The following is a 23847-nucleotide window of genomic DNA, read 5'->3' as shown; positions in this document are numbered from 1 at the left end:
GCAATATAGCAACCCTTTGTCTCGTTATTGTTTGTTTATACAGAGCGATTCAATTGTTAAATGTTGTTCGGCATAATATTATATTGATTTATAATTGCATGTTCTGTGTAGAACTCAAAGTTCAAACGCATTGAATATAGGGACGGAGGGGTAAATGCATTTTCGTGTATTATATACATACGTCATATGGTATATTATAATACATTATTAATCCTAATAATTCGTACTTCGTTTCAAACTGATTTACAATAAAAAGCCCTTATAGACAAAGTAGAAATAAAATATGTGGACCCAACACTTTGCAGTAGGTTATATATACCTATCGATAAATTAAAACTAAAATTTACGTTTCAAATTTGAAAAAATAAAATATAATATCGCGTGATGAAATAAATAGATAATAAAGAATATAGATAGTATTATAAGAATAATAGTTTTATTATTATTTGTATACATTTATTCAAATTATTATATTTGCGAATTATGACCATAATATCATACAAAATCATTGGAGGAATAACAATAACACAATTATTGTCAATCATTGGCGAAATAAACGACCGTAATAGATAATTACTAGTAGGTAGGTAACAAAAAAAAATACATCAATATATAGTAATATTGGTAAGTACCTGCCACATGGGCAGCAGCTGCAGGTTCACATTGTGTTCAGCCACTTCAAACTCCCAATGCACATGCCACATGCACATATTTTGTACAATGCAATGCTGTCATGAGATATAAGAAGTAAGTCAGAGAGTGGTCATGAAATCCGTGTAAGCAGCAGCAGCTGCTAAGGCAATAAGGCATAGAGTAATAAATAATTATATTACTCTATGTGCCAAGGTCTCGGAAAACGTTATCAATTTATTATAATCGCTGATATTGATATGAACTAGTGGAACTACCTACCATTACATCCTATATTGTAGATTAAAGAAATAAAAGAATACCCTTAAAACATTTAACTGTTAAGCGTTTAGGTCAGAGCTCTCTATAAAATAAGTTATTTTTAAGTTTTGAATTTCTAAACTTCTTTATTTATGGAATGTAATTATTACAGTGACCTATTTTGTATATTGTGACAACATTGTAACGTTTGTCGAAGTAAGTACTACTGTACTAGGTATATATTAGATATTCAAATTTCAGGTATGCAATAAGTATGAATACGTTTTAAGCGCATAGATACCAAGCGAAAACAATGATTTTAGAAGATAACCAAAATGTTGTCAAACCAAGGGTAAGATTTCAATATTTAATTATGTTATTATTTATATAATTATATTGGAATCATTAATTTATTTTATTTAAAAAGCAATTTCACTTTTATCTATACTACTTATTTAAAAATTACTTAATCAAATACCTACTTACCTATATTACTTATTAACACTTGTTTGTTATAATTTGAATTTGAAATACGTTTTTAGTTGGTTTTGACATTAAAATTATTTTAAGACATCAGACATTTCTGAATATTATCCATTAAATTTTTTTATAAAAAAGTATGATTATGTAATTATTTTTAAATACTTGAATATTAAATTCAAACTTTACACCATAGCTTACAGGAATTATGTTATTGTTTAGTCTTAAAATCTGATATAAGCAAAATACTTATCTATATGAATTTTATTTTGAAGACAATAACATTTTTATTTGAAAATTATTTAGCCATTTAGGTCAATACTTTGTGATTTATGGCTTATAAAAAGTTAAACACCTATCTATTAAAATTATTGAATATATAATATGTATACATTTTATTTTAATTTCAGAATAGTCGAGCAGCTCGGCCTAAAGTCGTTTACCAATGGACTGTACAAGATGTTCAAAAATGGTTTCGTCGTCATTGCTATGATTATTATGTCTTATATGGAGAAAAGTTCTTGCAGGTACCTAATTAGTACATACTTAAAAATTTCTTTGTTTAAGATCTAATCTAATATTTATTTTTCCTTAAGAATTAAATTGTAAGCATACCTGTTTCTAATTTTATTATTAAAAAGAGGATCATATAGTAAACTTATACATTTTCATAATTTAAAGATTTAAATTGCATAAACTGATTAATTAAACATTAAACTAATAAAAGATATTTTACTGTATTGTTTAAAAACAAATAATAATACCTAATATAACATGATTAATTACATGAATACTTAAAAAAATAACATTAACATTCAAGTGATACTTAACAAAATACTACTAATTATATTTTTATAAATATAATATATTATGGTGAATTATGATATTATCATTTATTTTCAGCATGAAATAATTGGACGCGCCTTAATAAGAATAAATGAAAATCAACTGTATCGTATGGGAATTATAAATCCAGATCATAGTCAAGACATTTGTCGTGAAATACTTAAACTACGCCTTAAAACTTATATTTTAGAGTTTAGAGATTTAGAACGTAATAATCTTTATGATTAAGATTTCAAATATCAACAAGTAATTATTCTAAATCTAATAACTGCATCATGTTTAGTATATTTTCAGTTTGTCTTGAAACTGAATCATCCATTTCCGTTCTTATATTTTGTAAAGATGAATTGCTAGTAATTTGAGTAAAATCTAAAATATTGTGTTCTGACATTTTTTCTTCTGTTTTTCTGAAATATAATTGTTTACATGTTTATATATTTATTTAATTCATTAACATTTATTTTGTGGTTACATTTAATTTAATTATATTGGAAAATATGCATAAATTTAAATAATGCAATTTTAAAACTATACTCATTAAATTCAAATTGTTGGATTAATATTTTATCCCCATTACTTTTCATTTGTATTTAATGACGTTTCTAATATTTCAAGATCCAAATCAGTGATTTCTTCACTTTCATTTCCCATCAATTGGGTAACAAAAAGATCCATCTCTTGTTTATATCCATCACGACTGGTCTGGCCATTAAATAAAGGATCTGATGTTTCTTCAGATGGTTGATTAATATTTTTATTAATATTAAATCTAAAAATGGTAAATATTATTTATTATATTATATTAATGTTTTTATTTTTTAGTGGTACATTGAAAGCCCGAGAGTAGTGATCCGAGGACTATTAGGCTTGATTGAACCTATTTCGGTTTCTACTTTGTAAAATGATATTGGATGAAATGTACTGATATCAATAAGAGTACTATTTTTATTGAACACTCTTATAACACCTGGAGCTTCACATCCTGCAATACATTATTAATATAATATCTTAAATATTTTGATAATAATTATTAACTATTTAAAATCATTTTATTATCAAATTACTATTTTAAATATAGATATATAAGAATACAAATTATTATAACTTAAATTTAAATATTACAGATAATTTTTGTTTATTTACATAAAAACTGTATGTGTAATTTCAATTGTGCATTGTTATTATAAAATAGTTTACTATTGAAATTATTTATAATTCAATAATTTTAATTAAACATAAAACCAAATTCTAGGTTCTAACTTTATTTGTAACAAATTGGGAAGCTATATAATTTGTTAAAATATTTTTCGGTAGTTTTGTACTAAATTTACTTTATATTAAATTGTTCCTGGTAAATAAAAATAATAGTTATACATTGTTATTATAATAAATAAATTATATTTTTTAAATGTTTTATTATTTATATTATATAAAAATTTTATTTTAGAATTTATAAAAGTAAGTTAAATATTTGAAAAGATAAAGATTTAAAAAAAATATAAGAAATCAATCATTTAAAATTGTTCTTGGACATAAAATATCTTTGACATGTATTGTGTAAAGCACTAACTATAATAATAGTTTGATAGGTACACATTAATACAATGATAAAAATTACAAACATCATTCTTAAATAATATTAAATGCTTCAAATACATGACGGAACGTGTTAATATAAGGTTTTTTAAATATTTTATTAATTATTATTAATAGTTAAGAGTTAATAGTGTTAATACTACAATAAAAATGACTACATGAACATAATATCTATGATCTAAATATTCTAAACTACAAAATATATACTTAACCATGTGGAATCACCCATTTTCCTACTGAAACAAATGACCCATTATACCGCTGTAGACCTTCTTTAATAAATATGGTAACTTTAACATGTATATCTTGCAAATAGTTCAACATTGCATATCGTAATCTCATTATTTCTCCATTTGTCATTTTCTCAAAAGTCTTCATTAATAACAAATTATTATACTTTTTAAATTTCAAGCATTATATTAATGTATAAAACAATTACTTGATAGAAATTGTGTTGTATGACATCTATATTTTGTTTCAATTGATAAGAACCAGCCAGATCACGGATAGAATCTAAATGATTCAATGTTACTAATAATACTTGTCTCGGACCATTACTTGAGAACATTTGCATTTTAACTGAGGTTTCGATCAAACCCATTAACTTTTCCATACTAGAATCATTTAGTCGCATAATTGAAGAATGAACTGCACAACATATACTTTTATTTAAAATATCTTTGTTGATTATAGATGTAGGTACAAACAAAAACGGACAGTTAAGTGATGCAGCAATTATGTCATTTAGAACTGCAATATAAATCATATCAATTATTAAATTTTATATTAGTGAAAATTTGACATATTTGTGCAAGTTTTTTATTTTTTATTGTATACAACACTAATAATTATATATATTATATATATATTTTAAATATCTATTATTTTGATTAATGTTTGTAATCATTGGTAAAAAGGTATTATAACAGGTACCTAATTTAGATTTATCAATTTGAATCTTTTGTGTTTTTAATCTTTCTGCCACAACATAAATCATTTCACACACTAAATTTAAATACAAAATTGAATACGTTTGTAAAGCCATATTAAATATATCAGTAAATTTAGCCAATGTAAATTTATTTGTTATTATATTTAGGTAAGTACTACGTACACAATGTCCCAACTTTAATTTGTTATTGTTCATAGGTACCATGGAGACAAAACATATAAATATATAATAGGGAGTAGGTAAATAGGTACCGGCTCTTGTAAGTTCTAAACAATTGTTATTATTATTATTGTTGTTGTAAAATTTTAACCTATAAGACGGTGATAAAGAAATTATGACCGCATAACCTGTGAACAAATATAAGTTAGGTAGTTACTAGTTCTATATAGGTACGTAACTGTAACCTTGACCCTATAATAGTATAATATTTAGTAAATATTTTTCCATAAATTGAATCATGTCAACATTTAAATCATAACGAATATCAAACGTTCAAACGTCTGGTTATTATAACATACGTTAAAGATATTTAAAGCCGGCAGTTAACCAGTTAAGTTGATTGCTGACATTTTATCTATCAGAATTAACACATCGTAAACTCGTATATTATATCATATTATAACTCAAATAAAAGTAAGTAGGTGGTATTTTATATAAGTTATTGTAATAATATGATCTAAAATCTCAACGAGTGATAAAATATTATAGAAGCATTATGCAAAATTCGATTTTTCAAAATATGCAATATACATGTTAATATTATATTGTAATTGTTGGGCTAGCTATATATATCGTTTTTTACCATCCATCGAATAGTTAATACAAATATAAAATAATGTTGGATATTATTGTTCGTACAAGTGTGTATCGTAGTTTTAAAACGGTGCGATCACAAACGACACTAATCGAACATTTCGTCGTCATCACTTTCATTGTGGGCTGTCGTCGTAGCAGCTGTGCACTATGAAAATATGTGATAATATTATGATGGTCTTTTTCACGGTACACCGAATCCGATTACACTAAACGGCCGGTGTACCGACCAAAATAAAACAATACAACAACCGAAAATCGCAATAAAAATGATACTGTATACAGTGTATACCATCCGCGATCCAGAAACGAGGGCACGACAAGAAATTGCGGCGTTGTGCTCGAGCCATTTCCGGATTAATTGTGAGTTGCAGGACGACGACGGGAGTCGGGAAGTCAGAAACTCTGGGAAATAAATAATAATATCCTTTACTTCATATTCTGCAGCCCTCACTACTCACTAGTCAATACTCAGTAGTCACCGTTGTAGTCCTGTGTGCGGACGTCGCCAAGGCGTTCGTATTTTACCGCGATAATCGTTTTATTATCGTCAGCCATTTTGCAACAGTTGTTGGTGAAACACCTGGTGCGACATTGCCGAACCGCCGCTGATAAGAAACGCGTCGCGTTCCGCCGGGGAAATCGCCGGATGGCAATCAGTCGGATCACTCGGCACAGCCGGAACGGAACGGCCGTTGTTCGGTTCGGCAACGTGGCCACCGCTAGATTTCTCTCATATGTCCCCACCGCCCGCCCGCCCTTCCCCGCTGGGGTTCACCTCAACAAGCGGCCCGTCTCCCGCACTAACGCTGATCGGTAGCATAACGTTTGTTTACACTTTGCGTTGCATTGCATTTCGGTCGGTCCGCGTATCGTTACTCGCACGAAAAACCGTTCTGTCACCGTTGTACCGTCCGTTTCCGTCGCGTATCTACCGCAAACCGTCTATCAGACCGCCAGTACTGCGCACGGAGTCTAAACGTTTCGTTTTTAGTGCCGACCGCCATATCCGTGTCCGTCGATAATGCCATGTTAACGTCCGCTCGCTGGTTCGGTCCGATGCTCGTCGTGATGTTAGTTAACCGGACAAATGTGACGAGAAATGAAACGGCATTCGGATGAACACATGGCGTCCGCGGACACTGTCGGTGCTTACGCCACCACCGCCGCTACTCGTTCACCGCCTAGGTCCAGGCCCAACCTGGTGACCATTTCCAATGTCGTCCAGTCGAATTTCGTTACTCAGGCTATAAACAACCCGAACATACAGTTCAACACGGTGCAGCCGTTCAGCGCGCCCACAATGCCTGTCCTAGCCATCAACGATAAGGTTCCTGGTTCGCTACCTGGTGGCTCCGCCATGCCGGCGCTCCACACGATACAGGCGCAACATAATATTCAACAGATAAGGCAAAAAGTCGTGCCGCCCGCGACCATTATTCAACAGCAGCAGCAGCAACAACAACAACAGCAGCAGCAGCAGCAACAACAGCAGACTCAGTTTCAGAGGCTCAAGGTCGAAGATGCCCTGTCCTATTTGGATCAGGTGAAATATAAATTTAGTAATCAACCTCAAGTGTACAACGATTTCTTGGACATAATGAAAGAATTCAAATCACAGAGTATAGACACCCCCGGAGTGATAACACGGGTCTCAAACCTATTCAAAGGGCATCCCGAGCTCATAGTGGGTTTTAATACGTTCCTACCTCCGGGTTATAAAATAGAAATAAAAAATAACGAACTTGGCTTTCATGTTTCTGTTTCAATACCTCAAAGTCCGGCTATCACGTCTTCCCAGACAATTATACATTCGACTACTCAACATATAATGTCAAGCACTCCAATAGTTACTTCTCCACCAGTCACTTTGACTACAACACCGCCTGTAGTAATTAAACCAGCCGGACATTTACCTACCATAAACCAGGTCAATACTACTTCGGTAGTGATTAATCACCATACGACGCACAATAGTGTGACACCGACTGCGCCTACTAGCAGTGTTCACCCAACCCAAATACCTTTGTCTGTCGCTAGTTTAAGCCAAGTGGCATCTAATATTCCTCAAGTGTCGATACCTACAACTCAGGAATCAACCAACTCACAAAATCAACCAGTCGAGTTTAATCATGCCATAAATTATGTGAATAAAATAAAAAATCGTTTTCAAGGGCAACCAGAAAAGTATAAAAGATTTCTAGAAATATTACATACTTATCAAAAAGAGCAAAAAACTCATAAAGATAACGCACCAGTTGCAGAAAAAACATTAACTGAAGCTGAAGTATATCAGCAAGTTGCTAAATTATTTGAGAACCAAGATGATTTACTATTAGAATTTGGACAGTTTCTACCTGATGCTAAATCACCTGATGCCAAACAGGCGGCAGAAGCAGTCATCGTTCCCCCAAAGAAGGCAACTGTTGTTACTAGTTCGCCTCCTGTAATTCCTTTGCCACCACCACCTCCCATCAAAAAAGAACATCCAGCAGCTATTCCAATCACCAAGGAAGTTGTTAAAGAGTTGCCGAGTGTTCCAAACGTAGCTTTGAAAAGAACTTCGTCGTTTTCTTCCAGTCAGAATTTACCACCGCCTAAAAAACCAAAATCTCCGTTTCCTAGTTTGGGAGACGTATCATATCAAGAAGCATATAAATACGGTACATTAACAGATTTCGCATTTTTTGATCTCGTTAGGAAATCAATTCATAATGCTGCTGCATATGATGATTTCTTGAGATGTCTAGTTTTATACTACACTGAAATTATATCTAAATCAGAACTGCTAAATTTAGTGCAACCTTTCCTCGGAAAATACTCAGAATTATTTAGAAGATTCAAAGATTTTATTGGTACCAGTGAAAAAAGTAATAGTGCTGCCACAGTTCCAACAGAAAACAAACTTTGTGGCTTACCACATTTTTCGTTACTCGACCCTGGATCTAATCGCCAAGATAGATCTGCTGGTGATCTACCAACTGATATAGATTATAGCATCTGTAAAAGGTTAGGTGCAAGTTATTGTGCTGTACCCTCTGATTATCTAACTCCTAAATGTAGTGGTAGGACGAAAATGTGTTATGAAGTACTGAATGACACATGGGTTTCTTTCCCTACGTGGTCTGAAGAATCATCATTTGCCACTAGTCGAAAAACTCAATACGAAGAATACATGCATAGGTGTGAAGATGAAAGATTTGAACTCGATCTCGTAATGGAAGTTAATTTGGCAGCAATATATTGTTTAGAAGAACTAACGAGAAGATTTAATAGAATGACACCTGAAGAACTATCAAAATTTAAAATGGAAGACTGTAGTTTTGGTAGTGATACAACTTCAATGACAACTAATAGGCGAGCTATTAAAAGATTGTATGGTGATAAAACATCAGATATACTTGAAGGACTTCAAAAAAACCCATTAACCGCTGTTCCAATAGTTTTAAAAAGGTTAAAATCCAAAAATGAAGAGTGGAAATTAGCAAGAAACACTTTTAATGAAATATGGAAAAGTCAAAATGAAAAGTACTATCTTAAATCATTAGACCATCAAGGTGTTAATTTTAAACAAAGTGACATGAAATTCCTTAGGTCAAAATCATTATTAAATGAAATTGAAGCTTTATATGACGAGCGTAATGAACATAGTGACACTATTACAGGACCTCATATGGTGTTTTCATATGTTGATAAATCAATTATAGATGATGCTGCTAATTTGTTGATACATCATGTCAAGAGACAAGCAAGCATTAATAAAGAAGACAAACAAAAAATAAAGTCACTTATTAGAAGGTTCATTCCCGACATGTTTCATCATCCGAGACAAGAATTAAGTGACGATGAACGTGATGGTCAAAATGATTGTTCTAATAATAATTCACCTGAAACAACTAAAGCATCTGTGCGGATCTCTGAAGAAAAAGATTTACCCGAGCTTAAAATAACAGATAATGATAAATTAAAAGCACCTGAACATTCTAGTACAGAAGAATGTTACACTTTATTTTATGGCAATAATAACTGGTATTTGTTCCTCAGACTTCATCATATACTATGTGATCGGCTTACTCAAATGTATAAAAAAGCTTCACAGTTGCTTCACGAAGAATGTATTTACCAAGTTACTAGGTCAGAGACTGCTGCTTCAAAGCTTCACCTCAATCCCAATTCATCAATTCTAATAGAAGACTATTATCCTGCTCTACTCGATATGATTAAAAATGTGCTGGATGGCAACATGGATTCAAATACCTATGAAGACACGTTAAGAGAAATGTTTGGTATCCATGCATATGTAGGATTTACACTTGATAAGGTTGTTGTTTATGCGGTTCGTCAGTTGCAGCATTTAGTCTCTGATGAATACTGTCAAGAGTGCTATAATATATTTATTAAAGAAAGTAAAAAGAATGGAACAGGTGGTCTTTGCAGTACAGCATGTCAAAGAATTGCACAAGAAGCAGCATATCAACGCAGAGCTGAAGCTGCTTTGAATAACGATAACAATTGCTATAAAATATTAATATACAAATATAACTGTAAGCTAACGTTTGAGTTACTGGACACCGACACAGATGATAATCAGGACAGTGGTAAATGGACAAGTTTTGATAACGAACCACTATCTGAAACTAATGATGATAAACAAGAAGAAAACCAAAGTCCTAAAGATTAAATTTTCAGTTTACTAAAATGATCTAACTTTAAATAACCAAGTATTCTATACATTAATTATTATTTATTATTAATTTTTTTACATAAATTGTTTATACTACAATATGTAGCCTAATTTTTTCTTGCTCTGTATTGATTCCAAAGTCTCGTCTGAACTTCTACTTTAATAGGTAATTTTTTTAGTAAAATTAAACGTTTTTGTAACTATGTTGCTAATATTTTCAATTCTGTTTCAGTTTTGCCTTACATTTGTACATAATTATTCATTGACATTTGATGAGAATCAAAAAAGCCAGTTGCTACATATTTTTTTTATAAAAGTATGTATGTTTATCTATGTTTGAAAAATTGTGTTGACTTGATTTTTAATTTATTTTGGTCAGGAATAGTTTTATTCTCAATTATATTTTGTGTTTTATAGATTTTTTAGTACAATTAAAGCCATGTATTTAATTTAATACAGCAATAATTTAACATTAACAGTAAGTTGTCTTTGTTTTTCAGAAAAATATTATATAAATTTCCTTGAAGATGTTATTGGTTGAATATTCCAGGAATAACCAAGGTAATTTAATAAATATTTTTAATAAGGTATAGAGCTTGTTAATCCCCTTGTCTATTGTATAAATAGTAGTAATCGTTTATAATGATCTCAAATCACCAAATTATTTTAATTATCTTAATACAATCAATATTATACTCACATTAAAGCTTCAAACAAATCTTGTAGAATAGTTTGTCGATAAACCATCTCTTAATAAAACTTCATGTTATGTTGATTATAATCAATTAATAGTTTGAAAGAAAAATATTATTGTATAAAAAAACCAGTGTGAAAAATTTACATATTTTTAGCTTTTTCCATTTTTTCAACAAAACTAGACTTTTAACCGAGAAAAAACATGATATAAACAGTTAAATTCTACTCGTTGTTACTTCATGTTACAACATGTTAAGTAAAATCTCATGATTATCATTTTTGTTATTCCATTAATAATGTTTGTGATTACTTCTATTTATTAAATTTTGAGAAAAACTAAAATTAATTTATTATTACTTACTAGATACGGAATAATATACTGAATTAGTCCTTGTTATTTGAAAAATGAAATAACCAATTTGAACCTATATAGTATAAAGTTAATTAATGAATTTAATTTTGTTTCAGCAAACCAATTACCATCCATTCTTGCAACTCTGGAAAATGGTATTATATTCAACATTATAAATTCTGAAAAACAATGATTTGTACATTTCTTCTATTGTTTGAAAAATTAATATTATGTATAGAAATGCTGTATTTATGTATATATTTTTTTTTATTACTTTTCTGTAGAAAAATAGATAAATATTTTAATCAGTTACCAATGGATGTTTTTCTAGAACACCAATAAGGAACAATTGTGAAAATTGTGAAATTAAAATTCACCATTAGAACAAATAACCAATTTTATTAAGATTCTATACTTTAAACTGTGAATGTAGAAACATAGTATAATATAAATTATAGTTTTAAATTTAATATTATGCAGCAATAGCAAATCTTGTTCAAATATGGGTTCTTCCATTGTGCATAGGTTTTTTTTAAATCTGTAAACAAAAAATGTGTAATTATTTTGTTACAATTTTTTGTATTAATAACCTATAATGCTGTAAATAATTTATATATTTTTCATTATAAATAATTTCTTAACTTGTAGAAATGATTGAATTGATAATTGTATTATACATGCCATAGAAATGTTAATATTTATTTAATAAATAGGAAAATATTTTTTAGAGAGTAGTATTTATAATGAATTTTAAAGGCATGAAAATTTAAAATAGATCTATATCAAATATGAATAAAAATGTCAATAAAATTGCCATTTACTGAATTGATTTCCTTGGTTGCTTGTAAATTGTAATATGTTTATTACAGTTTTTTTTTTTAAAATTTAATTGAATTGTTTGCATTATATTTTTTTTATTTTTAGTTTGTTTATATATATTATATATTGATTAATTTATTTGGAATGAATTAATTAAAGTTTTATTTTATACTTTTCGATTTTACTTTTATACTTAACCTTAATTCTTGTAAAACAATGAAACATCTTATGAATATTATGGAACATTAATTTGAAAAAAATTAATTTTAATGAATTTTATATACAGCTTATATTGAAATTACTTTAAAAACAATTTTAATATGAAACTAAACAAGCATTTTAATTAATTCCTACTTTACCCATAAATACCAGTAGGTACTTAATAAAGTCTGAAAATGGGTTAATAAAGACTGGTTTTAAATTTTTAGACTTATGTTTAGTAACAAAAACAATTTTTAAATGATCTAAACAAGAAAACATATTTCTATAAGTATTTTATATTAATATTAGCATTTAACAATAAGCAAAATACATATTATATTCTTTATACTATTTCGTATTTATACAACTTGTATTCAGTATTGTATTTTAATTATTCTATTTTTTTCTAATGTGATTAAGTATCACAAAATAAAAACAAAAATAGTACAGTAATTTACAATTTATTATAATATATTCTACTTAAATTTAAAACAATATTCATAGTGTTTTGGCTTCAATACTGAAACAAATTTTAAGGTTTAAAGAATAATTTTTGGATAATTTATTAATAAAACAGTCTACATGTCACACTATTCAATACAGCCATTGTCATCTAATAGGCCAAAGAAAAATAATTACTTTTACTGTAATTTTTTTTAAATGGAAGATTTTCTACTCCCATCTTTTTATGAATAATTAAAATAAATTTTATATTTTTATATAAAACAAGAATATATAATATTTGAAAAGAATTTATGTATTTGTAATAGTAAAAGTACTTATTAAAACGAGACATCTAGCCTTATATTGTCAACCATATTATCATTTTAAAACTGCAAAACTGTATATAAATTTATAAATAACTAGATTTTTAAGTGTACAAAATAATATGTATTTATCACTTATCAAAAAGTAGAATTTTAATTGTACAAATGTATTTATAACTTATCAATAATCTAAATTATATTTTATATCATGTCCATACAAATCATTTAATATGTACGACACGATTAAATTTGTTGTTAATTGTTAAATGTTGTATGTTCTTATTTTTACCAGTTTTCTTTTTCTTTAGAACTATAAACACAAAACGTCGACTGTTATCTCTAATACAAATGAAAAGAATAAAAAAGAAGATAGAACAAATTTCCTTTAGTTGATTCTTAAAATTAAATTGCAAATATATGTATATAAAATATAAATACACAATTATAATAATAATATAACTATTAACTAATTAGGGTTTAAAGCATGAAGTCTGGTGTGTAAGGCACTTTAGCCATTTTAATGTTGTTTTTTGTATGTTCAGTGTTCATCGAACAGTCAAGTGCCGTGATTTACTCTATGAATTTCACAGAGACACAGAATGGCGAACGCCGAACAGCCATCAAATATCGGTTCGTTCAGTTCATTGACTGGTGAATGTCATATTATCTAATCTTATTTCTATGATCATAATTTATCAATTGTTTTAAATTTCATAAAAATGTGGAAATAGTAATCTGAAGCATTCACGGCATTTGAACATTCATAAATTGTATTTTTTATTTTCAATTTTGCAATCATTAGACAATAGACATGAAATTGTTTCAGGAATTCGAATCTCGTTATATTGTAAATTGATTACAAAAATTATCACGTGCGTTTAAACCATAGAACATAATATTCTATGGTTTAAACACAGACTATATTATTATAGTCTGTGGTATTACATAGACAACATTACATGGCAAGCAATCATGCACATACCATATTACCATGTTTAATGATTAGACTGCCAGCTGGTATATTAACAACTACAAGTCTACAACTTAATCTAACTAAAGTCTATGGCTACCTAATGATTAAAAAAAAACTATTGTACCGCGTACCAACCTGTATAATTTACAGGTTAGAATGCCATGTTTGATTATTTTTTTTCTCCCATGAGCGTGAAAGCATCCCCGGCCCCCATCACTTCTATCGACGATTAATTTTTCACGTCTCTTCACTCTCTGTTCGTGATACTCGACCACGTTATTTGGCGAGTGTTAAATTATTTGTAGATTTTTGTATTTCTAGTTGATATTTTCATTTCTAATGGCTCCTGCTGCAAAGGTAAAGTGTTTATTTTATTGTATACGCTGTATATTAGAAATGTAATTTATGATACAATTATTTGTATCTAACTTATGACTGGCGTGTACTCGTGTTTAGCATTGGTCATGTGTTATTTTTTTACTTCTTAAGTTAAATAATAATTTTTCTTAATAAAATTTATTCAACTTTATTAAAATTACCAAATTCAAATTATAACTTAATATCAAAATAATTATGAGCATTCAATTTTTAGCCAAAAGCCGCTGCTGGTGATAAAAAGCCTGCGGCCAAGAAGCCGCAGGCTCAGCAACCTGCCAAGGCCAAACAGGAAGCACCTAAGCCAAAAGCTGAACCTAAGGCTCAGCCAAAGAAACCTGAACCAGTAGTTGAACCCAAACAACAACCGAAAAAGGACACCAAACAACAAGCTCCCAAGGCTCAACCAGCACAAGACAAGAAACCAGCTAAAGAACAACCTAAAAAAGAAGCTGTAATTATTTTTGATTATTCACAATTCTAATTTTGTAATTTGTATTACCTTTTTTTTTCCTAGGCACCTGCACCAAAGAAGGTTGCACAAAAGGGAAGCCAGGACAGTAAGAAGCCTGCTCCACAGCAACCATCTAAGGCTAATGTTAAAGCTGAACCAGCTAAGGAAAAACCTAAAGCTGCCAAAGCTGATCCTAAAGCTAAGAAAGCAGAACCAGCAAAAGCTAAAGAGCCTGAAGTAAAACAAACCAAGAAGGCTCAACAACAAGCAGCACCACCAACCAAGGGAAAGAAAGAAGAACCTAAAAAGGTTAAGGAAGAACCCAAGAGCAAGGCAACTAAGCGTCCAGCAGAAGAAGTTCCAAAAGCTGTTAAAAAAGACAAGAAAGAACCAGCCAAAGCAGAAAAGAAACCTGAGCCCGCCAAAACTATCAAGAAAGAACCTGAAGTTGCCAAGAAAACTCCAGTCGCTGCCAAGAAAACAGATGACAAGAAACCTACCACCGATAAGAAACCAGCTGAGAAAAAAACTGCCGCTGCTACAATTGCTCCTGCTCCAGCCAAAAAACCTTTGACTGCTGCTGTGACCGTTAAGAAGACAGTAGCTCCACCAACCTTAAAGAAAGCGCCAGGTGCACCTAAAAAGCTCACTCTAACCAAGAAAGCTAACAATGTACAGAAGAAACCTAAGGCAACACTGAGGGGCAAAGGAACTGCTTTGAAAAAGAAGAAGGAAACTAGAAAGATGACAATCGATTGTACTCATCCAGTAGAAGACAGTATTATGGATGTCAATAACTTTGTATGACTAAATTTAATTTACCAGAATTTATATATATATATTTGTTTTGTATATTATATGATTAATTTTGCTTACAGGAAAAGTTCCTCCAAGAACGAATGAAGTATAATGGAAAAACAAATAACTTTGGTAATGTTATTTCATTGGAAAAGACAAAAACCAAAATTATTGTTAATTCTGACGTACCGTTCACCAAGAGGTATGTATCAATCATATCATTATCTTTAAAATATTTCTACTACTGAACTTTATTTAATTTTGTATTACAATTCTAGGTACTTAAAATATTTAACTAAGAAATACTTGAAGAAGAATAATTTGAGAGATTGGTTGAGGGTAGTCCACAGTGGACCAGACAGCTATGAACTCAGATACTTCCAGGTAAACAATTTTAATTCAATTTAAGTAGTATTTACAGTGAAAAAATATGTTAGATGTAAAAATTATCTCTAGGTTGTTATACTTTCTACTAAGTAAACCGTTTAATTCTTAATTAGATCCTATTGTTGTATTTTACAAACAAACAAAATTGGACATATTTTTTGTTAGTTTTAATATTCAGTAAATTAACTTATTGTTAATTTAAGTGAGTTATGATTATTTTTATATTTCTCTAAGTTATTGTTCAACCTTTACCCTAAAATTATGAGAAAAACGGATGAACATCGATAATTATTTGTTACCTTAAAGTTTGAAAATATTTCAATTAACTGAAAAATTTAACCAACAACCTTTATTAGATTCTATTGAATGCACATTTGGTTTGTTCTACCTTTGTAAGATGATGTTGTACGTACCCCTATTTTTATGAATTCTTTTTTTATGCCCTTGGCCCATCTAGTATGTTAACAAAATCTAAATTTTATATTTTGACGATTAAGGACGTTAAATAAGTTTTTGGTTTATCTTTATCTACATTTTCAAAACAACTCTTATATTGCCGTACAAATTACACACAAGTGCAATAATACATTTGTCTTAACAACAAATATTCACTCATACTTGTATTTTTACTAATATCATTTACCCTAGCCAATAGCCATAAATAACTCAATTTTATAATATCAGTTTTTCTTCCAATTTGTTTGTGACACATATTGATTAATGATAAATAATGGTGTATAAACCAAGGCTGATGTATTTAATTTCAGTTGTTATACTAAAAATGGAAGTCTTATTTCTTTCTATTTATTTATCTAACTTTTCAAATGGTATAAATAATTTTAACATAATTTGCCATGTGGAATTCTAAATATTTTAGTAACGATTATATAGATTATATTTTTATTCTCATATGTCAAGAACCTAATTAGTAAAATTATTTGATGATATTATAATTTATTAAAATTAAATATTGAATACAAATCTATATTATATACTGTTAATAACATGCTATGCCTTATAGTATTAGTTGTCTTTGTCTTACAAGTGCGTATTATGTCAATTTTACAATGAGCAGTTTACGATTAGCTTGTTAGTTGAGAAATAATAATGAATCAATGGTAAGAATATAACCTGTATTCATATATCTCCATTTTACAACATTTTAATTTTCAGCGAGTTATGAACTTTTTATAATAATGCTATTTTATATATGTACTTACTAATAAATTAAGTATCTTAAAAACCAAATATGACCGTTGGTAATATGCTTACTATTAAGTTTTTATACATTGATAGTCGCTCCAATATTTTAAATAACAATGCTAAACGTTTTGCTGAGAGTAAATTTGTAATGTTACGCATGCACTTTAAGACTTCTGTCCAAACAAATGTGTGTGTTGTGCTCCTTTAAATTAACACGTATCGAGGAAAGTTTTTGATTTAATTTGAACAGTTTGATATACAATTAATATGTTAAAAGAGTAAGTCTGTTCTTGATAGTATTTGAACAATTTGAAATTCTTTATATTACAATGAATTTTCATACTTACTCTCATCCTTGTTTCATTATAAGTTGATAATTTATAATCCAGAGATAATCAAATTATTCTGTAATAGCTACTATAATTTTTCTAACACTTAATTTGTATAATGTTTGTTATAGATCAATAATGCTGAAGATGATGACGAAGAGGATAATGCTGATTAAAGATCAAAAATAAATTTTATTTTTAATTGTTTGACTCCTTGTACATCGTCTTATAAATAATAAATTAAAAAATTAAAAAAACTATTCATATTCTTACTAATTTTTATATTAAGTATCTGCTTGGAACATTAATCAATAACAATTCATCAATACTAGATTGTGTATTTTAAACGCAATCTAAGAAGAAATAAGATTTATTTATTTTAAGTCGATAACATCACGAGACAGTCGAGACACTGATCTAGACACTAGTCGAGACACTATTCAGTACCTTCTTGCATGTAAATTCATTCAACGTGTGTGTGTACTGAAGTTATGAGTTATGAATTTATGATCATTAAGATTTTTAGAGGATATAGATAGCTTCAATGTTTTAATTTTTAGATCCAACAAATAATCAAACTCATTTACCTAACTTAATGTATGCATATTATAACTATATATATTCCAATTTTGGGCACATACTTGTTAAATACTTATTTGGTATACTCTTGAAAAGTATTCAAACTATATATAAAATACTTATTAATAAATTATTAATATTATTATATTTCGTAGGTAATTAAAAATATTGAATACAAAATTATTTTCATTTTTGGTTTTTCTGCTTTATTTTCCCATAAATGGCTTTTCGTTGAAGACACCATTATTAATTAAATGTTTTTATCAACGCTAATAATAAATATTTATCAATTAATCAATTAATCTAGCATATTACTTAGAAAATAATTTTGTTCATAAAAGTAAGTGTATGTATTTGAAATACTTGAATGCATTTTTGTTAGAATTTAAGTACATGTAAAAAATATTTTTTACAAGTATGGTTGTATGTACTATGCACATATGTGAGCAAGACGAGAACGTGAATTATATAAACAGAAATGTTTATATTTTTAGTGTATTTATACTTTGATGTTTGTGGGAATGTGAAATGGGACGATTGTAATTTGTCAACAAAGTAAACTCTAACTAGTCTACTAATACAGGTTTTCGGTGCAAGGACGCAAAGTATACATCCCGAGTTAACATCAGTTATTAAACTTCGTTTGACAATTTTAATCGTATCATATATATTATAATAAAATATATCGTATTCGTATACATCTAAATATTATTATGATAATAATAATATTTATTTATTAACTTTAAGCTTGTTGTCTGTTGAAATAATAATGGAATAAAAAACCATAGTGAAATTAAATGTATGATGTATACAATTAAATTTATTTTTATAATAAAATTAACATAAAAATTAAAGTAAATAATAAAAAATAATATTTTCTTCAAGTTAAAATGACGAGAAGAAGACAGTCACTGACAATAATGTCTTGTGTTTTTCTGATCAAACCAGTAATTTTGTTACAAAGATCAATTTAGATCATAGGTCTTTCATATTCTGTCCCTCTATTAAAGAATAGGTAATAGTTGTGTAAAAAATGATATGTAGGTCAAAGGTAAGTTTAGGTACTATCCAAAGATTATATCCTTAAAAACTAAACTGTATAATATAATATGTAACCTATCATTTGTATTTATGATAAAAGTAAATATTCACTGATGTTGGTGTATTATGTGTAATGTGTATTATAATATATTGTAATATTATAGTTGGGCATTATCGTACCTATTGTAAAATGTGGAATAGGTGGTATCTACATAATATTCAGCACCTACCTATATTAATATCGTGTGCAGTAGCAGTACTGCAGTGTGAAAGTCGATTCACATTTTAAATACGACGAGGGGTCTTTTATTAATGTTATTATTGTAATTGGTAGACCGAAATCGGCACGGGCGCCCGATTTGCAATTATTATCTATTATATTTATTGTCAACTAGTGGGTGTATTATAGACTTATAAAATGTTTATAATACACCCACTATAAAATGTGTGACTTATAAAATGTTGGTTCTAATATTATATTATTATATCCATCCTGTGATGATATTCGTTTATGTTATTATTTTATACACTGTCTGGGTCCTGGGACATCAAAATAATATTTTGTATTTTTGTAGTCAACAGTTGTACAGTTTTTTAATTTTTTAAGTATAATTGTTTATAATAATTTATTATAAATAATAACATACTATACGTCTGAAATATTGCAGTATCTAGTGAATACCTAGTATCTGACGCGCGAATAATTTTAAATACGTACCGGTAATAAAATTAAATGTAAATATCTATTAATTATTATTTTATGCAATTTAGTGTTCTATTATATTATAATTACGTTTTTATTTTTCAAATTGTATGGCAAATTGTATTTCATCTAACGACTACCGATGTGCAATTATATTAAATAAGTACCTAATTACGTGACTACATCTACATAATATGATATTGTCGAATCATGTTTCGTCGTTGTATGTAGACATGTAGTGTATTAGCATTAATATGATGATTGTGTCTTGTGTGGTATTATGGACCTATAATAGGTTTATCAGTATATGGTACCAGCTAACCAGCTACATCACTTTTATTATAATACAGTTACATTGCAGATAAAAAAAAAATATTAATATAAAATACAAACGTATTGTATCATTATTACTTACTCGGTCGACGCATTTGAAATAGTTTTGATTAACTTATACGTTATAATTATGGCTGTTGAATTTTTCGATAGAAAATCGACGCATCCTGGATATACCTAGATATACTTGTTTTTTATGTATATAGGAACTAAAAATAAAACTTTGTTTATTATTGGAAATTTTTTATATTTTTTAAATTATAATAATTTTAGAATGTATAGGTTAACGTTTCATGAAAAATCGGGAGGCTATTGCCATTGGTAAATTATTTTTGAATTCCACGAAATGAAGCATATATATATAAGTGACGCATATACATGGATGCGCAGAGGCGGCTTGAGTCTGCAAAACTCCAGGAGCAAGCTTCATGAGCTACCCACCACCCACCCACCCATATTTTACTTTGGACATAATATATCTATTACACCTGGTTTACCACATATTACCCCCCCCCCAGCCATCACATAACAAAAAAAAAATGTACTCCTAGTTTTGCCAATGCACCCACCAACTACGTTTAATAGGACCAATGCTATTATTATATGAAACAATAATTTAAAAAATATGAAATTTGATAAAGTTGAATTTTTTTATTCAGTATTAATCAGTGGCAGTTTTATAGGGGGGGGGGGGGGCGAAGGCCGAAGGGGGTATAATAATAATAGATATATTATGTCCAAAGTAAAATATGGGTGGGTGGGTGGTGGGTAGCTCATGAAGCTTGCTCCTGGAGTTTTGCAGACTCAAGCCGCCTCTGCGCATCCATGTATATGCGTCACTTATATATATATGCTTCATTTCGTGGAATTAAAAAATAATTTACCAATGGCAATAGCCTCCCGATTTTTCATGTAACGTTAACCTATACATTCTAAAATTATTATAATTTAAAAAATATAAAAAATTTCCAATAATAAACAAAGTTTTATTTTTAGTTCCTATATACATAAAAAACAAGTATAATAGTTACGTATTTAATATTAGCGCAACTATATGTATAAGGATTAAGGACATATCCTTATTATACACGGTATGATTATTATTTATTAAACATTATAACTTTACAGTACAATATGCAGGATGCACTGAAGACTGAACTATAACATCGATTTAGTAACCTATCAATGCTTAATTTTTGGATTACTTTTCAAGTAATATCAGGGGAGGGTTACAGCCCTTTACCAACCATTTTAGCCCTAGTTAGATACACCACTGTATTGATTATATTTATATATATATAATAAAAGAGGACTAAAGAGATTATTAAAACACAACACAATTTAAATAATATACGATTTAGCATGCAGAAGGAAATTAAAAAAATATTATTTAAGGTAATTAATATTATAAGTAGCAAGTAGGTACTAAAATGTCATGTCTTATGTGTTAACCTTTATTATAGGTATAATTTGAGATTAAGAGGATCAAGGATGCTATATCCGCATATTATGATGTTTTCGTTTCAAAAATGTTCAACATAGGATATAGGAACGACTGTTTTTCACGGAACATTTCCCAATAATACTAACCAATAATTTGTATTAATTAAATTTAAAAAACCTAATGTTCTTAAACGTATAACTTTAACGTCTTTAACTGTATTTTGTTACACAAATAATAGATAAAGTTGTTCCATACGCGTAGTGGAATTTTGGTAACTCTATTTTAGTCTTTAGTTACAGACTTACAGAGGGGAGGGAGTATATAGTTGTCCTGCGCAAAATAGTTTTTGGCGTTTATGTCATGTTGGTCATTTGAAAGACGGAGGCAACACACGCAGCCGGTGTATAGTGTCTTCTTATAAGGACTTAAACAAATAAACTACGATCGAATTGTGCATTATGGCGATCATTATAATTTATGATTACCATCACCATCACTTTATATGTACTATGTACATAAACATAATAGACAATTTGTGATCCTGAAAATTAGGTATTTCATTTTTTTAGGTAGGTACCTACATATTTACTAGATTAAAAAACCGTTTGGAGATATACAAATAAATGATACTCTTTTTATTTATATTAAATGAGCAATAAGCGTACCATGTTGTTTTAAGTCAAACAACACGTAGGTATTAATAACTTTGAAAAATATCTAATATAAAAAATGAAAATAATAATTAGGTACCTACTTAATAATATGAAATTACATGAAAAACAGTTAAAAATGTTTTCAAATAAAAAATTCAAGTTTTTTTCAATTCATCTGAGCAACTCGTACCTGCAATAGTAGGTATATAGTATCACGATGAAAAATTCATAAATTGTTTGCTATAGCCTATATAGACACTAGGGTAATCAGTTTTCTTTCTATAATTTCTTGTTTTTATAAGTTGGTAAATAGATATTAATACTTTTAAACTTAGCATACATTTTTTAGCTTAAAACTTAGCAATGACATCTATTATGTATTATGTATAATATCTCCACTCTTCCGGCGATCTTATAGGTGTTTTTACTTTTTACACATTTCGTTGTCGAATAGCCTTTTCTGTAGTTGAATCAGACATTTCACAAAAATTAGTACAATCTTATCAGACGAAACTAGCAGGCAACTTCAATAGAACTATAGAAAGTCCGTTTTATCTAAAATAACTATAATATTATCATAAAAACTGAATTTATTTTTCAAAAATAGCCTCAGAAATAGATATTATACGTATAAGTTATATCTTAATAATAAACGAGTGTTATTTCTATAAGCATTCACCAACAATTCGTATGTTTTATCAACATTAATTTATGCGATTTTATTACTGCACTTAAATTTTTATCTTTTAGATGGAAAACCCCATTTGCTTATTCTGCAGGTACACCCGGTAAATAATATGAAGTCAGCGCACACCACTCCGGACAACAAAAAAAAAAACTATGATATATTGGTGCAACCAATGAAAAGAAAAAAAAAATTTAAAAAACGTTTTACTCAACGTAGGCATTGGTGCATAGATTTTCCAAAATTCGTATTTAAGAACGAACAGCGGACAGGTAAAGCAACGACGCGCCATTACATTTACGTATCGCGCGATTACGCGACAGGATCTACGTTAACGCGGACGTCAGGTGCTTTGCTCAACCGCTGAGGCTGAGCTACGAGAACAAAGACGGCCGTCATCCGCTGCTGCGCAGTAAGCAGTGACCAATGAGTCTTATTGTACAACTCTTATTAGTTATTTATTTATTATCGTCGTAGTTTCCACGGCGATCAGCTGAGGTGGTCCGCGCAGGTCCAGCAATCGCGGCGCACGAAACGCCAACGGTTTCGGGCAAACAGATCGCGGATACGTGCTGTTTTGGGCCAGATTCGGTGGCCACCCGTTGGCTGTGCGTAGGCCGATCGACGGTCGTCTGCCCGGTCGCGGTGGACGACCACAGCGGCCGTCGACCGCGTTGGCCGCACGGTTGGTAAAGCCGTCGGTCAGCTGACGCCCCCGCCCCGCATAGCCATGCTCAACGAAAACAACAAACCCCGCGCCCCGCCAGCCAGAAGCTAACGACGTATATTGTCA

The 23847-nt window shown here is 29.5% G+C and overlaps 4 protein-coding genes across 6 annotated transcripts; 3 read left to right on the top strand and 1 right to left on the bottom strand.

Annotated features, from left to right (window-relative positions):
- The first annotated feature begins 905 nt into the window (after window positions 1–905).
- On the top strand, window positions 906–3626 carry ave (sterile alpha motif domain-containing protein aveugle). 3 transcript variants are annotated; one of them, XM_015517062.2, is made up of 5 exons: window positions 906–1050; window positions 1153–1243; window positions 1782–1898; window positions 2275–2463; window positions 3040–3626. In XM_015517062.2, the coding sequence occupies exons 2-4, from the start codon at window positions 1205–1207 to the stop codon at window positions 2443–2445; spliced, it is 327 nt and encodes a 108-aa protein (XP_015372548.1). In that variant the 5' UTR covers window positions 906–1050; window positions 1153–1204; the 3' UTR covers window positions 2446–2463; window positions 3040–3626. The 3 variants fall into 3 exon arrangements, with proteins under 3 accessions (XP_015372548.1, XP_015372550.1, XP_089080780.1); XM_015517064.2 differs by having other exon boundaries at window positions 954–1107; window positions 1182–1243; XM_089224654.1 differs by having other exon boundaries at window positions 959–1243.
- OSCP1 (Organic solute carrier partner 1) lies at window positions 2463–5586 on the bottom strand. The gene is made up of 6 exons (XM_089224655.1): window positions 4747–5586; window positions 4253–4563; window positions 4026–4185; window positions 3046–3199; window positions 2795–2986; window positions 2463–2624 (listed from the first exon to the last, which is right to left on the bottom strand). The coding sequence occupies exons 1-6, from the start codon at window positions 4967–4969 to the stop codon at window positions 2468–2470; spliced, it is 1197 nt and encodes a 398-aa protein (XP_089080781.1). The 5' UTR covers window positions 4970–5586; the 3' UTR covers window positions 2463–2467.
- A 777-nt stretch (window positions 5587–6363) lies between these two features.
- On the top strand, window positions 6364–10578 carry Sin3A (SIN3 transcription regulator family member A). The gene is made up of 2 exons (XM_015517065.2): window positions 6364–10428; window positions 10495–10578. Exon 1 carries the CDS (start codon window positions 6681–6683, stop codon window positions 10257–10259), a length of 3579 nt encoding a protein of 1192 aa, XP_015372551.2. The 5' UTR covers window positions 6364–6680; the 3' UTR covers window positions 10260–10428; window positions 10495–10578.
- Window positions 10579–14266: 3688 nt separating this feature from the next.
- Window positions 14267–17876, top strand: LOC107167841 (uncharacterized). Its single transcript, XM_089224647.1, has 6 exons — window positions 14267–14427; window positions 14663–14899; window positions 14963–15700; window positions 15778–15899; window positions 15976–16081; window positions 17748–17876. The coding sequence occupies exons 1-6, from the start codon at window positions 14410–14412 to the stop codon at window positions 17790–17792; spliced, it is 1266 nt and encodes a 421-aa protein (XP_089080773.1). The 5' UTR covers window positions 14267–14409; the 3' UTR covers window positions 17793–17876.
- Window positions 17877–23847: the final 5971 nt, after the last annotated feature.

The sequence above is a fragment of the Diuraphis noxia genome, unplaced genomic scaffold, assembly GCF_037042655.1.
Source record: "Diuraphis noxia isolate RWA-SAM2 unplaced genomic scaffold, SU_Dnox_SAM2 contig0003, whole genome shotgun sequence".
NCBI classification, from domain to species: Eukaryota; Metazoa; Arthropoda; class Insecta; order Hemiptera; family Aphididae; genus Diuraphis; species Diuraphis noxia.
This window is presented reverse-complemented; position numbering and strand designations above follow the sequence as displayed.

Bases quoted from the DNA above. Each gene is read 5' to 3' on its own strand.
- OSCP1 (XM_089224655.1), bottom strand. From the start codon at position 4,969: ATGGTACCTATGAACAATAACAAATTAAAGTTGGGACATTGTGTACGT. The intron at 4,186-4,252 runs GTAATTGTTTTA...TTATTAATGAAG, and splicing joins TACAACACAATTTCTATCAA to ACTTTTGAGAAAATGACAAA. The intron at 3,200-4,025 runs GTTAAGTATATA...AATGTATTGCAG, and splicing joins AAAATGGGTGATTCCACATG to GATGTGAAGCTCCAGGTGTT.
- LOC107167841 (XM_089224647.1), top strand. The intron at 15,701-15,777 runs GTATGACTAAAT...TTTTGCTTACAG, and splicing joins TTATGGATGTCAATAACTTT to GAAAAGTTCCTCCAAGAACG. The intron at 15,900-15,975 runs GTATGTATCAAT...TTACAATTCTAG, and splicing joins GACGTACCGTTCACCAAGAG to GTACTTAAAATATTTAACTA.
- Sin3A (XM_015517065.2), top strand. From the start codon at position 6,681: ATGAAACGGCATTCGGATGAACACATGGCGTCCGCGGACACTGTCGGT.
- ave (XM_015517062.2), top strand. From the start codon at position 1,205: ATGATTTTAGAAGATAACCAAAATGTTGTCAAACCAAGG. The intron at 1,244-1,781 runs GTAAGATTTCAA...TTTTAATTTCAG, and splicing joins AAAATGTTGTCAAACCAAGG to AATAGTCGAGCAGCTCGGCC. The intron at 1,899-2,274 runs GTACCTAATTAG...ATTTATTTTCAG, and splicing joins ATGGAGAAAAGTTCTTGCAG to CATGAAATAATTGGACGCGC.